This window comes from Fulmarus glacialis, unplaced genomic scaffold, assembly GCF_000690835.1.
Source record: "Fulmarus glacialis isolate BGI_N327 unplaced genomic scaffold, ASM69083v1 scaffold43898, whole genome shotgun sequence".
Lineage (NCBI taxonomy): Eukaryota > Metazoa > Chordata > Aves > Procellariiformes > Procellariidae > Fulmarus > Fulmarus glacialis.
The window spans coordinates 21,206-35,553 of record NW_009227218.1 but is presented as its reverse complement, the minus strand read 5'-3'; the positions used below and the strand labels follow the sequence as shown (position 1 = coordinate 35,553).

The window sequence follows — 14,348 nt, the reverse complement described above, 5'->3', positions numbered from 1 at the left end:
GAAAGATTTACTGTGTGCCAGGGTGTCGTGGCTTAACCCCAGCCGGCAACTCAGCACCACACAGCCGCTCGCTCACTCCCCCTCCCGTGGGATGGGGAGAGAATTGGAAGAGTAAAAGTGAGAAAACTCGTGGGTTGAGATAAAGACAGTTTAATAGGTAAAGCAAAAGCCGCACATGCAAGCAAAGCAAAGTAAGGAATTCATTCACCACTTCCCATCAGCAGGCAGGTGTTCAGCCATCCCCAGGAAAGCAGGGCTCCATCACATGTAACGGTGACTTGGGAAGACAAACGCCATCACTCCGAACATCCCCCCCTTCCTTCTTCTTCCCCCAGCTTTATATGCTGAGCATGGTGTCATATGATATGGGACATCCCTTTGGTCAGTTGGGGTCAGCTGTCCCAGTTGTGTCCCCTCCCAACTTCTTGTGCACCCCCAGTCTACTTGCTGGTGGAGTGGTGTGAGAAGAGACAAGGCCTTGACTCTGTGTAAGCACTGCTCAGCAATAACGAAAAAATCCCTGTATTATCAACACTGTTTTCAGCACAAATCCAAAACATTGCTCCATAATAGCTACTATCAAGAAAAATTAACTCTATCACAGCCAAAATCAGCATGGAGGACTTTGTCAGTCTAGTTTTTTAGGACCTTTCTGCTTCTATTCCTCCAGTAAAGTGCTCCATGATGTGAGACAGGATGGCAGAAACTAGATAGGAGGGCAAGTCTTAGCATTAGTAGCATGATAGATCCACGCCTAATTCTATTTATTCCCTGGCTCTGACAGAAACTTCACAACTTTGAGTGACACAGTCATTCTCAGCCTAGTTTCTCACATGTAAGAAGACACTATTTCATTGTCTGCTTAGACAGTCATTGTACATGCAGGTAAATCTCTACATGGCTTGACATGAGAGATGTACACTTTGGAAGTGTAGGCAATACTTCTTTCAACTGCCAGAAGGGAAACTAGTAGAGAACTCACTGCTTGCTTTTTTTTGTGTACAAAATTTTCTGTTAGGCTGTGACTACAACCAAGTCTGGGGACATAATAATTTCAGAACAAGCAGATTTGCCCATTCTGGAAACAGGGGTGTTTTATTATAAAGAAAACATTTTAGATAGGTGTTTCAACCCTCCTTTTTCCCTTCATCATTTTCTGACAAGGTTTTCTTTCTGAGCAACTGTAAATTTTAAGGGCAGATTTTAAGACATAAGGATCATTTGGTTTGATCTTTGCCTAACACAGGCCATAAAATTTCACCAATAACTCTTTTAGTGGAACATATCATCTTCCTCTAAAATGTAAGTGAATACTGTCAAGCCCAATAACTTGTGGTTTACTAGAGCATAAAAACATCCTGTCTCAATTTAAGGAATCCTAGAGATGAAGAATTTCCTTCTTCCTTGGCAGTGGATGATTACTATCACTGCAGAACAGTTGTTTCTAATTTTTATGTTGAACCAGAAACAAATAGGGGGCTGCCACATGATATGGGTTGGTATGGCCTGAGAGTTTGTCACACCCACAACAAGGGACAAAATATTCTACTTTATATCTGTGCATATGTCCTTGCTCTGCTGGCCTTTTATAACTACGTTTTAAGGGTTTTATGTTATGGTTGGCTCCAGTTCAACCCTTACTTTACTTTTATCCTATTTCATGCTAAACCACACTTAAATTCATTCCTCTCTCAGGCCTCACAAAAGCTGTCCCAAGCCACAGAAAAGAGAAGGCAGGAATTATCTGGTATGTCATGGGATGTAACAGACAGTGGATTGTGTGATGATGGTGCTTTTTACTCTTATAAGATTATGTGTTAGGAGAAAAACTATGGTAGCACAATTCGGTTGTGAGACTCAGAATTATCGGCCTTGTCAGCCAAACATCTGCCAAGCATAAACTTACCAACTTCTGCATAAATCACACTGGGACCTCAACTACCAGATGCAACTGGTCATATGTAAGCCTGCCTGACTGCATCAGGCACATGGGATCATGGAGTAGGAGAGTGTCAGCACGGTGAATGCCAGAAATACTAGTACTGTAACAGGGAAACTTGAAATTGGAGAAAGATATATACAAATGTGTAAGTCATAACAAGTCCATTCCCAGCCCATTTCCATACTCTTCTGATTTTTTAAAAAAAGAACAAAAACCCCAACCTCTCCCACAATGAAATCCTACAGATAAAGTTTCCATATGCTCTTTATGTGTTGGTGATTTTCCATTCTCAGTGTCAATCTATACCGTAATTGGCAAAATCATGTATTTGCCTTATAAATACATTTTTAAAAGTATTGATAAAAAGTCTATCTATCTCAACAGTGCAGTAGCTGCACTAACAAACTGAAGCGTCTAAAGCTATGTGCACTGATTATGGGTCCAAGTGCTATTTGAGGAGAGTCATAGTCTAAAAAGAAGGAAAAACAAATGTTAATTAAAAAAGTATAGATACAAACAAACTGTAAGATTATTACTCAGCAACATAAAAGATTAGTTAATCCAGTAGTGTACAAAAAAACCACACTATGTTTAAAAAAGAAAAAGGAAGTCATGTAGGGAATGCTATAAAATGGTGGAAAATTAACTGGGAATCGCAACAAACTGTTGTGGTTTTATGCAGAAATATAACGATATTAATCTACTTTTAGAAAACAGATGAGAGTATGCTTTCCTTGTTTTATTCCACTTAATTTACTTATAGCATAAATTTGAACTACTGTATCACTCATTCAATGTAAGGAGGAGTGTAGCATATTTGTGAGGAAAATCCTACGGTTTTTGTGTACAATTTAGGGGAGAGTCCAGTGATGGAATCAAAGCAATTTCTCAGATGCCAGATGTCAGGATGCTATTTTGATGGATGCTTTCCTTACGTACTACTCTGAGGTTCTGTTGTGGTTCAGTAAATTCAGGTGTGAATAATTTTTTGAGGCAAATCTGTGATTTAAAACTACAGTTTTACCAACCCAAGAATTAGAAGACATTATCAAGACCTCCTGACCATGAATTTATCTTAAAATCATTTTAAAAATTGTTGGTTTTGAACAAGCTGCTGGTGCTTGAGCAAAAATTACATGTGGATCATTTTTCAGCCAGTGTTCTGTAAAGCTAGAACAGGAAGTTTATTCCCCTCCCCTCTCCTAGTGAAAGCAGAGTCCCACGTAATCACAAAATTCAATAAATTAGCTTATCAGGAAATTACAGTTCATAAAGCATTCTCCTGCCATCTTCACCAAGATGCAGTTGTAGAACACTCGTGTTACAGCAGATGCTGTGAGATGGCTCTGCTTCCACTCCATATATAAACAATTTTTCTTCCGTTTATCTCGCGGAATTTTGCAGCAATGAAACAGTTACACAAGCACAGGACTTGGCCTTTCTCTAAATGCCTATGTTGCATAGCTCAAATATTGACTTAACTACAAACATTCTCAGCCTGTAATTTTAGACATCAAAACCAAATATATGAAATATGTCTTGGAAAAGAACACTGAGAGCAGCAATAGTATGCAAGTGACTAATCTGTACAGAAAGAATAGTACAATTTTTTTTTCAAAACACTTGAGCTAAGATTTGTTTATATCATTCCGCTCTTGCAAAAAAGAGAAAAGAAAAACAAGTAAAGATCTGCTTGCTAATACAACGTCCTTCCCAAAGAAAGGGAGGGTTCAAATTTACAGAACAAAATTGTTTGCATAGTAAAATAATCATCCAGATGGCAAAAATAAGCAACCCTGAAAATGGTAAATGTTAAGAGGAACATTATGCCTCTTGGGGTCATCATCAGTAACAGTTTCATAACAACTATTTCAAGTTCTCAGCTTTAAGCATACCAGAACAGTTTAGTGAACATTAGCTAATCCATGTATCGTTAATCTATTATTCTAGAAATGTGTGACTGTGCAATACAGTCCTGGGTTTATGATTGACCTGGCCCTGTTTGACATGAAAATACCAGAAAAGAAATACCAGGTCAGAATTTTTTTTTGTATAGCTCCTCTGCTGTCAGAATTCAGTGCAACTATAAATAATGTAGGAAATATTTTAATCAAGACATTCCTATGATACATAAAAGCATCTTCTGATCCACTTACATTTTTTCATAAAAAAGAACAAAAGTAAGGGCAACTTACTATATGCAAACTACTAAGAGGCTAACCAACTTGGTGAACTAAGATTTGAGCAGTAACCTCCTTCCCCAAGAAAATATGCATATCTATTTTATGAATATTTAAGCAAAATAAAATATGAAACAGCAGCTACTTAATCTGCGGTTTAAAACAAATACATGCACACAGAAATAAGAACTTGAAATACAGTTGATCTGAAGCAAAAGAGGAATGAACATAAAATAAGAGAGCACGATATTTGATGTTGGAAGAAATTCTAAATAAAGTCTGATCTAACCACTGAACAGCTCAAAAAAGTGAAGATATGAGCATAATGGAAGTTGCATGGAGCTGCAAATACACAAGAGTGGTAATTATTTAGGTAAAGTATGGAGATGAGTCAAATCAGAATCGGGGAAAATGGTCAAATAAGCTTTACATTCACACAGTCTGTGGCAACCTGCAAAAGAATTAAAGTACCATGAACACTGTATTTTTCTGTTGCTACAGTCTAATACAAAAGGAGTCCCCACTACTTTTAGGTCATGAATGACAAAAGCTCTCTAAATCAAAAGGTCCCTCTCTATGCCTAGCAAAAACTCTGAATACAGATAGAAAGGAATTAACAGTTACTTCCTCATACAAATAACTCCCTCTTTCCCCCTATAATATGTAACAGAGTTGCTGACATGTAGTATTCTCAGGAATGCACTGGTAAAGTGCTGAGATACTTTTGTATCTCATACACTCCTCTAATGTTTTGCATTGTGGAACAACAGAAATTTTTTATCACAGCAAGAAACTGCATAGTTAATATTATGTGATCTATCCAGACTCCATACTTTGTAGGATTAAATGGAACTTCTAGCTGACAGTGAACTTTTTGTACCAGCTGGGCTTTTTACTTTATCTTAACTGGATCCTTGCAACATGATCCCTGTATTGTTCTTAACAAAGTAATTCCTCTGTCCGCAGAAAGGATTATTATTTCCTGAAAAATGGATGTCAATGAATGGATTGAACATCACAAGTTAAGTTTTCAAATATTTGGGTGAACTAAAATCTCATCCAACAGGCTAGTCAAGCAAAATATGCATATAGTCATTGCCTAAGCAAAACCCTGCATTTACATGCACAAAGACTAAATTTTCCCACCCTTATGTGGGTTTCAGCTGACAAAGCTAGCACAGTCAACAGTTTTCATTGTAAATATTTTTGAAAATGGAATGAATATTTGGGTTTTGAATGAATCATTGATGCGAAAACCTTCAAATTCCAGATGAATAAGATAGAAAACTGGTATGAATTCTAGTCAGATTTGAAGTTTTGGATTTTCTTTTTTTTTTTTTTTTTTCCCACCTGAAAAATGAATGTAGCATAAAATGTAAGCATGCAATTCATAATTCAGGAAAAGTGAAATACTGCCCAAACATAACTATAGGTTCTTATTTGGGAATGTTTCCTGAATTAAATCTGATGTCTTGTAAAACATTATGAACAGCTCCTATTGAAATTAGTGACTGGATTCCAGTTGGACTTGATCTGTCGGACATGCAAGGCAGCGACAAATCTGATTCCAGAAAATCAGTCTGTAATCATCCATCTGAAAAGTTATGTTTGATGTAAGGCATATTAACTAAATACTAGAATCTGTTACGTATTAGAAAGAAAATCTTGATGTCTGTATTTTATATCCCAGCAGTCCTCTCTTTGGAACAAAATAATTTCAGTCATGGCCAGTTTTGTTTGAGAACGGGCTATGAGATTCTGATATAGTATAATATATGCCGAGTTGCTTGTTAAATTAAAAAAACAACAACAAACTTCAGAATGAGACTATTACATTTTACAAAACACTGTATCACAAAGGCAATATAATATTGAAAAAAACCCTATACTCATTTAAATACATTTCAGGAAAAAATTAACAGTTTTAATATATGGAAAAAATGATTATATTATGGACACTGGAAATATTGTCATATTTGTTTTTAAATACGTTTGTGTTGTCAGATGGAGACCTGAGAAAGACAGAAACAGCAATTTATTTTTGGAAGTTATAAAATGCCAAATAACCTAGTTGTCTTTTAAATGCTGTAGTAAAATACTCAGAAGGATAAACACAACAGCTCTAGGAAAAGAAACATATAATGTGTGTAATCATTATGAGCATGCTACTGTTGGAAGAAAACAGTCATTTATGTTCAAGCTAACTAAACTGGCGAGACAAGAAGAGATGGTCTAAGGTAGGTTTAGAAAAAAGCCCTTTGGATTAGAGATTCCTGTTCTTAGGTGCATGTTCTACTTGCACGGTTAAAGAAAACGTTTATCATTACCAAAGATATTTTATTATAAAACCAGAGATGAAAATGGAAAATAATAAGTTGGTTGGGGTTTTTTTTTTGGTCAGAAGGAACAGTCACAAGAATACTAAAAATTTAGCAAGGAATGCTCACGTATTATTAAAGAAAATGTAATATACATCACACACAAAATCATTCAAATTACTATTTGCTTAAAGTTAGATATATCAGTACTTTGCTGAATTAGGTGCATGAATCTAAATCTTCGTCCAAAGCAATGAACACAATTAGGCAATCAGAAATAGAAATTACATGATTTTGTAATAATGATTTGTTACATTACATCTATTTATGTCTTTACACAGTTGGAAATATGCAGAAACTAACAAATGGTGATTCTGGGCATGTAGAGAAATATAAAGCCTACTATCTTAGCAGCGTAAAGCTGCAAGTTGAAGCTCTCATCTCTGTGAATTTCAATCTGTCAGTATCATATAATCGAATACCCTGTGTTAGCAATATGCATGTACTTATGTATGGAGCACAGGACAGCCAGTAGAACAATCCCTGAATGCACAATTTGAAGACAAATATATAATCTGTAAGTTTGAAGTGAAGTTCTTGAGGACTGCTCAGTTTTGCAGGGGAAAAAAAAAAATCTGTAATTACATGGTAATTTTTAAGAACATAAATGGATGGTAAATACTGTAAATTTATATATAATCAAATGATAATTATGTATAATATTTGAAAGAGTCATCAAGGAACTGAAGCAGGTAATTAAATTGACTCATCTGCTTTCATCAAATTTGTAAAAATACATTATAAAGTCAGGTAGAAACATGAGATTGGGGTATACACTGTGCTCCCCGGAAATTGTTGAAGTTATATTGGTTATAAATATATGTGTGAAATTATTTAAATATGTAGGATCCAAAGAACTTTGTATTAGGCAAGTCCATTCATTTCAGTACTGTTAGCCCGGATGACAGTCACTGAAGTTCTCTGCCTAGATTCCTATCAGGGACTAACCTATTCCACCCCAAAACAGTCGTGATACACGCTGAGTGTGGCACCTACTCACTACGATACTCCTCTCACTCTGAAGAAATTACTGTCCTTCTATCAAAACCCCCTTGTACAGATGAGTGTAATGGACCAAATTTCCTTTCATTTCACTTTGACATTTCACATTTCCACTCCCTGGGTAGAATTTTTCTCTCCTCTTATGCAGGACTTTTTTGATCTTCCTCTTTGTCGGTAAGTATAACATACTCCATGGAATATTGTATAAAATAAAACAAAAATGTGAAGACGGAAAGGGAACTAGCTTAAGAGAATGACAGGAAATGAGCCAAAGTGTTTGATTGTGCATTTCCTTATGGCAATTAAAAAAAAAAAAACATAGATAGTTGAGCCAAAGGAAGAACGGTTAAGTAAGGCGCATAAAGATTCATAAAGTATACTTTCAGCATCCTAAAACCAGATTGAACAAGTATATGAAAAGTGTAGAGGCAGATAAACAGCAAAGAGCACACACAGTCTTTAATCATCTTGTACAGTCATCTAAATTCTGAAAGGAACAAGTTTGTTTGAGATATCAAAGTATAAGCTTCAAATATAAGCTTTAAAACACTGGATTTTATTATATTATTTTATTTTTTAAGAAATACTCTCTCCCAACTTATTTTTCCTATTTTCTTCTTAAAACACAGTAATACTCTTAAGATCTACACGTTGCAGGGGATGTACAGTCAAGCACATAGTGTGGATAAAGATCAGTTCTGAGAACCAGTACAAGTTCCTGTGAGTGAAATAAATTTGACAGAGTATGAGTGGAAATTGGTTCCCCCACCGGTCTTGTACTAGCCTGCACAGCTGTGAATATTATTCTGCTTGAATTCTTTATCCCCTAAGTATTTATATAAAAAAATGACTCGTTAGAAATAACTGTTAGCTAAATTCACAAGAACTCATAGACTACATTAGCCTACTCTCAACATTCAGAGCTCTCTGCTTACTACTTGTCAGAGTGATACCACAGAGTTCAAAAAATGCCGAGTTGCGTTAATAAATTATTACAAAGATAATATATTCGATACATACTTGTGTTTCCATCACGAGCTGAGTCTAAATATGACATATTATTATTGAAGTATTCAAATAACATTGTATAACAAAAACACAACACAAAATATATTAAGGCAACTAGCACACTTTCCTGGAACAGAAACTATTTATAATATCCAGGATTAAAAAAACTTTAAAAAAACCCACAAAAATTGCCTTTTTAGAAAAGGCGCTTTTTTTTCCTTTCTTTTTTTTTTTTTTCCCTGCATCAAATATGTGCTAATCAGCAGTCCTAGCACTTTGGTCATTTTAGAAAACAGATGGTTGACAGACATTTAAGAGAAGAAAGATACAGAAAGGGAAAGCAGTGTATCTGAAAGTATTCTACATTTATACCTTCTAGGTACTGTCCGTCCATTTACTTTGTAGGCTTTTAATTCCAGGATCTGTTTGAATTTTGCGAGAGCTAAACTTTGTTTAGAAACACTGTAACTATTTCTCCATTCAATTCATTTAATCAAAAGCGTTAAACAGATTGATCTGCAAAATATAAACATGGCAACCCAGAAATTACTCATCTACTCTCTGTTAGCAGAGTCTCTAGCTCAGAGTTAGAAACCTTGTTTGGTAACTGAGGAGAACACCTCAGTTATACACCTTCTCTTCGGATTCACAGCAACGTGCTGGAGAAGGATTTGAGATGGACTACGTGAAATAATTTGACTTAACCACATAGTTGCTAAATTCTCAAGTTTTGCGTTCCTTCTTTTTTTTCCTGGGGTCCAATATTTAATCAGCTATATAAAGCGGATCAGCTTTAGCTGTATCCCAAAGTCCTCACCGACGAAGTAGGATTTACAGGTCCACATCCCTGCTCCAAAACAGCATGAGACGGGATTCACATACCTGCTATGTGAAAATGGTAAATACCTGGCTATTGGGAAACAGTGTCTAGCCAGAGCCAAAAATGTCTGGTTCCTGCCTGTCCCTTCTGTTATGCTTTATTTGGTAGTCATGATCTGAGGAGGCCTAAGACACTGGATCCAACTGGTGAGATAGGCAGGAGAAAGCCTTGCTGAAAATGCCCCTGGGGTTAGGTGTGAGCTTGGGATTTGAGCGTCTCGCACAAGCAGGACATGGGCAGTTCTGACATGCCCGCTGGCAGAAACTGTGGACTTAAGCATCACTGGGGCAACTACAGGGTAACAGCAGATAAGTAGGGGTTCTATGGATCTTAGCAGCAGTTAAATGCTGCTGAAAGAGAATGGAAATTAAAAACCGATGTGTGTAAGGTAATTTTTAAAATGGGACTTAGGCGTTTTTAAAATATCATCCTGATAATTCAAAACTAAATTTAAATATACAGCATAAATGCAATTGCATTTTTTTTGTCTTACAATATAATAAAAACTATTTTTTAACAGATTACATGCTCGATTATATATTCCTTTACAGCAGCTTTATGGCAGGGAAACTCCACCTGAATAAAGCTAATGTAACAGAGCAGAAAATCAAGCTTGCTCTCTAGTGTGGTCTAATCTCTAATTCACATTCCTAAAAAGTTAGAGAGATGCAGAAGTGGACCCAAAGATTAGGGGATATCAAATCTCCAGACTTTTGGTCCAAGCCAGTCAGAATGCTCGCTGAGTATCAATATTGCAAGGTCTAAACAGTCTGTCCTGATTTAGCAAAGCCAACAACCTTGCACCTATTAGCAGTTAACCCATGAGACTGCCCATGCATTTAAGCACAAGTATACTATTAAGCACATAAACAGACACTGTTTACTTTGCTAAAGCAGTGCCACAGTTTTAACATCTTGAAGGGCTGAAATCTCAAGACAACAAGGTTTACTAATTCTTATAAATATCCTCCAAAATACGACTTTTCATAAATGCGTGACTGTTTTCAACTATGTCGACAACAGTACCATGTCCCCTGAAGTTATTTCAGAGTCCTGACTGTGCGTAGAGCTGATTCCAGTGTCAGAGTCTGTATCGTTTATGTCCAGATTAGTCACTCTATGAACAAAGTCAGGAACAACAATGCTGTTACTGGAGATGCCACTGCCCTTGGACGGCTCTTCATTTGATGGAAGCCTAGTTTCAATGTTGTCTTTAACATGTAGTAAATTAAATTCTTCTGTAAGAAGATCATATTCTTTTTCCTTCTTTTGAAGCAGTGAGTCCCTGTATGTAAGCTCTTTCTGAACGCAGCTCAAGTATGAGTTGATTCTCAGACCATCTTTCATACTTTTTTCCAGCTCATATTTTACACTTTCCAAATTTGAGTTTTCCAGTTCAGCATTAGCAGCTCCTTCTGTGCGAACATCATCTCCATTTTTTTCGATGCATATACCGTGTACCTCTCTTTCAATTTCAGCACACAGCTTCTCTATTAATTGTTTGTGATGTTTCAGTCTCTCTTCAACCTGTAAAATTCCCTCACTTTTGCTCATATAGTCATGCATCTCTTTTTGATCATCTGGCCTACTCCCTTGCTGCTCAGCCTCACTTGGATTGATCATTAAATAGGAGTCCTGCACATAATTTTCTCCATCATTGGCCACACGATCTAGATGGAATTTCGCTTCACATTTTTCAATTTCCATATCTAGTTCCTTCATTCTAAGGACTTGTTGATGAATGGTATGATCTTGAGAAATGATCAAATGAATCAGTGTCTCCATATTATCTCTCTCTTGCTGAACACTGTCCTGTTTAAGCTTGGCCAGTTTCCGGAAAGTCTTCCTGACAATTTTCTTTTGTTTGTCTATCGGCAACATCTTCATGTAATTTGCTGGACTGAGCTCCCACTGTTTTTCTACATTTTGCACTACCTTAGCTTCAGCTGTCTTCCACAATGGAAAGGAGAGGAAAGCATCTGACTTTACCAACACAAAGTGCAAATTAGACTGCTCTTCCCCCCAGGCCTTCCAAAGTCTCAGAATCTTTGTCAAGGGAGGAAGTACTCTCTCCGAGCCTCTCCATTTTTCTACAATGCAGTAATCACTAGGTTTTCCAAAAAGGACCTTTTTCTCTCCAAACGTTGCCTGATGTTCCTCAAGCAGTGCTTGAATCACTTCTGCGCAAGTTGTGCGCTTTGTCAGGCCACATACAATCTTCTCTTCCTGGCAAACCCAAACCACAATCTCTCTTTCATTTGAAGCCATGTCCTTGCTGGGAGACCTGGAAAACAAGAAGAGACCAAATATAAATTACAGATCAATGGCACAGACTGTATGAATAATAGCTATAATTCCGATATGACTGCCACATTGAAAAATTCCCATATTATTGTACAAGACAATATACTTGTTTAAATTACATGAAGAAATACCTTTGGATTAAGTAACAGAAAAACACGCCCATTTCAGCTGCTGCTTTAATATTATTACTATATAATGTGAATCTCACACAAAATGTATTTTATCAAATTTAGCTTTTGTACACACGAGAAGTGTGTATTAAGAATAAGTGATAAAGTTTGGCAATCTGCATTACATTTCCAGACTGTCCTAGGATAACGTAACTTTCAGATCTGTGTATCTGTTCTTATCACACAGACATTGCGCAAACATTTGTAAGCTCTTAATATCACCAAGGCTTCTGAAGGGAAGAATAATTCCTCCAAATATGCACTGAACATAGATGGACTGAGTTAAAAGAACTTGATGACAGGATAAATCTGTAGCTCTTTTGCCACACCTGCACCCACGCAAGCATAAACACCATTGTTTTCCACTGTGATTTTTCACTAACGAGTCTCAAGAAATTTGTTGCTTTTCCTGAAGAACCAAATAGCCTGAATTCCAGTGAGTTGTGGGAGAATACCAGCTGCAAGAGAATACGTATATAGGTCCATATTTTATAACCTTTGTAATGATACAGAAATGTCAGAAAATGTAAAAAGTTTACTTTTTTAAAAAAATTATTTACGAATTCCAGTGAATGTGGTATTAACCTGACATTACCTCCTTATACATTGAGATACCTAACTTCAGGTGTCTAAGATCCCATTATGGCTGCTGTAGCTGTAGTAATTAATACAATCAGGGGACCCTAGAGAGCGATTCAGCTGACCAAACGTAGACGTTCACTTTACAGTTAACTCTCAAGTTTGTTCCCATCTGAGTGGCCCAGGACTGCCATGGGCCTACATTGGCAGAGCGGCCTTGTGGAACCTGTCCGTGATATACCTGTCCGTGATGTACCTGTCCTCTAGCCTCCACACACATAATTCGCTGCTTGCTCAGACCTGGTGATTTGGCGTCTTGCCTAAAATGATAAAATAAATTCCCTGAGGAAAAATGCATTTCTTTGGATTTTCTGGTATCACTTCCAGTCCATTTGAATGAATGAGATTTAACCCAGTCTGACAGAGAAAGCTTGAAAATGAAAATGACAATTCAGACAATTTTCTAGGGGCTCAATACCACATTTGTTTCTATCTGGGACTACTTATTCTCAGTACTTTTCTAGTCTTTTGAGATGTAGTAGGAGTGGAGTTTTACTTGGCGCAATTAGGGTTATACCCTGTGATTATTAAAGCAATCCAACTTGTTTCTTTTTCTTAATTACCACACAACACGAGAGACAAACTGCAATCCAATAAACTGAACTATGATTGACTCAGCTCTAGGTGCCACTCTGACCAGGAGGCAATAATCCTCAGAAGATGGGAAACTGCAAATGAATACTAATAAAACCTACAAGAATGAGTTTATTAGTATCATCGCACAGGAGAGCTCTGTCCAATTACATTGTTCCAGGTCTTGGAACATTCCTCTGTAAAATTTGTGTTTCGGTAGATTACTCTGAGTAATGACATCATTTTCCCACTTCAATAGCTCCCTCTTACAGGCCTGCATTTTACACTAATTATTTTTTAAAACTGGTGTTCAGAAGATTAATAATGTTTTCACAGACTACTTCTCAAAATAGGAAAGCTTATGTCACAAACAGAGAAAATGGCAAAATGGCACAAAGAAACAGAAATATTCAAGTTTAAATGGGGGAGAAGGAATGAAAGACAATATCATATTAAATGGCATTACTGTTAAGTATGTCACATGCTAAAAAGTCAGTATCTGTAAGGTTTTTTAGGTTTAGAGGATACAGGATGCTACAGAAATATTTTTGTCTGTTAACAGATTGTTAGTTAAATGAAACTTACATAAATAGACAATTGCAACATAAGTCAGCTGTGACTGTCAAATAATTCAGTATTTGTTTTACACTACAGATATAAAAAGAAAAAACAGATAAACTATGGAGTTACACTATATGTAAGCATAAAATTATGCAAAATGAATTATCAAAAATACAGTATCTCAAACAATGTTCACTACTGATACATAAATAATTGTCCTAGAAATAAAAGTATATTACCAGTCATTGAATGTCAACTTATAAAAGTACTGACAGAAAAATAAAAATTACATAGGCATAAAAACATAAGAAATACTAGATTGGGACTTTGAGGCAGTAAATTCAGACCTTATATTTCCTGTGTTTTTTGTAATCAATAAATACATTTCAGAGAATACATGTTATCTCAGTCATTTAGCATTCTTCTTGAGAATCTTATGCAATTTGTTTGCACACTGAAAGTCTTTTCTCGTTCTTGTTTTGGTTGATTGTTGTATTGTCTGCTTGTCAATATTTTTAGCGTGTAACAGATAATGTGAGTTAAGCAGAAGCTTACTGTCTCTTTTCCTCCTGTCCCCTTTAAAGCTTTCCTATGAAGACGGTTTCTCTCTGGGATATTAGTAAATCTTCAGACAAATTTGAAAACCCCATCGATACCCCATAGTATTAGTGTACTGATAAATATTTTTGCTATACCCATTTTTTACATGGA

The 14,348-nt window shown here is 36.3% G+C and overlaps 1 protein-coding gene across 1 annotated transcript; it reads right to left on the bottom strand.

Annotated features, from left to right (window-relative positions):
- Positions 1 to 10,398: 10,398 nt before the first annotated feature.
- On the bottom strand, positions 10,399 to 11,667 carry RASSF9 (Ras association (RalGDS/AF-6) domain family (N-terminal) member 9). Its single transcript, XM_009583069.1, has one exon. The coding sequence runs from the start codon at positions 11,656 to 11,658 to the stop codon at positions 10,399 to 10,401; it is 1,260 nt and encodes a 419-aa protein (XP_009581364.1). The 5' UTR covers positions 11,659 to 11,667.
- Between the last annotated feature and the right edge of the window lie 2,681 nt (positions 11,668 to 14,348).

Bases quoted from the DNA above. Each gene is read 5' to 3' on its own strand.
- RASSF9 (XM_009583069.1), bottom strand. From the start codon at position 11,658: ATGGCTTCAAATGAAAGAGAGATTGTGGTTTGGGTTTGCCAGGAAGAG.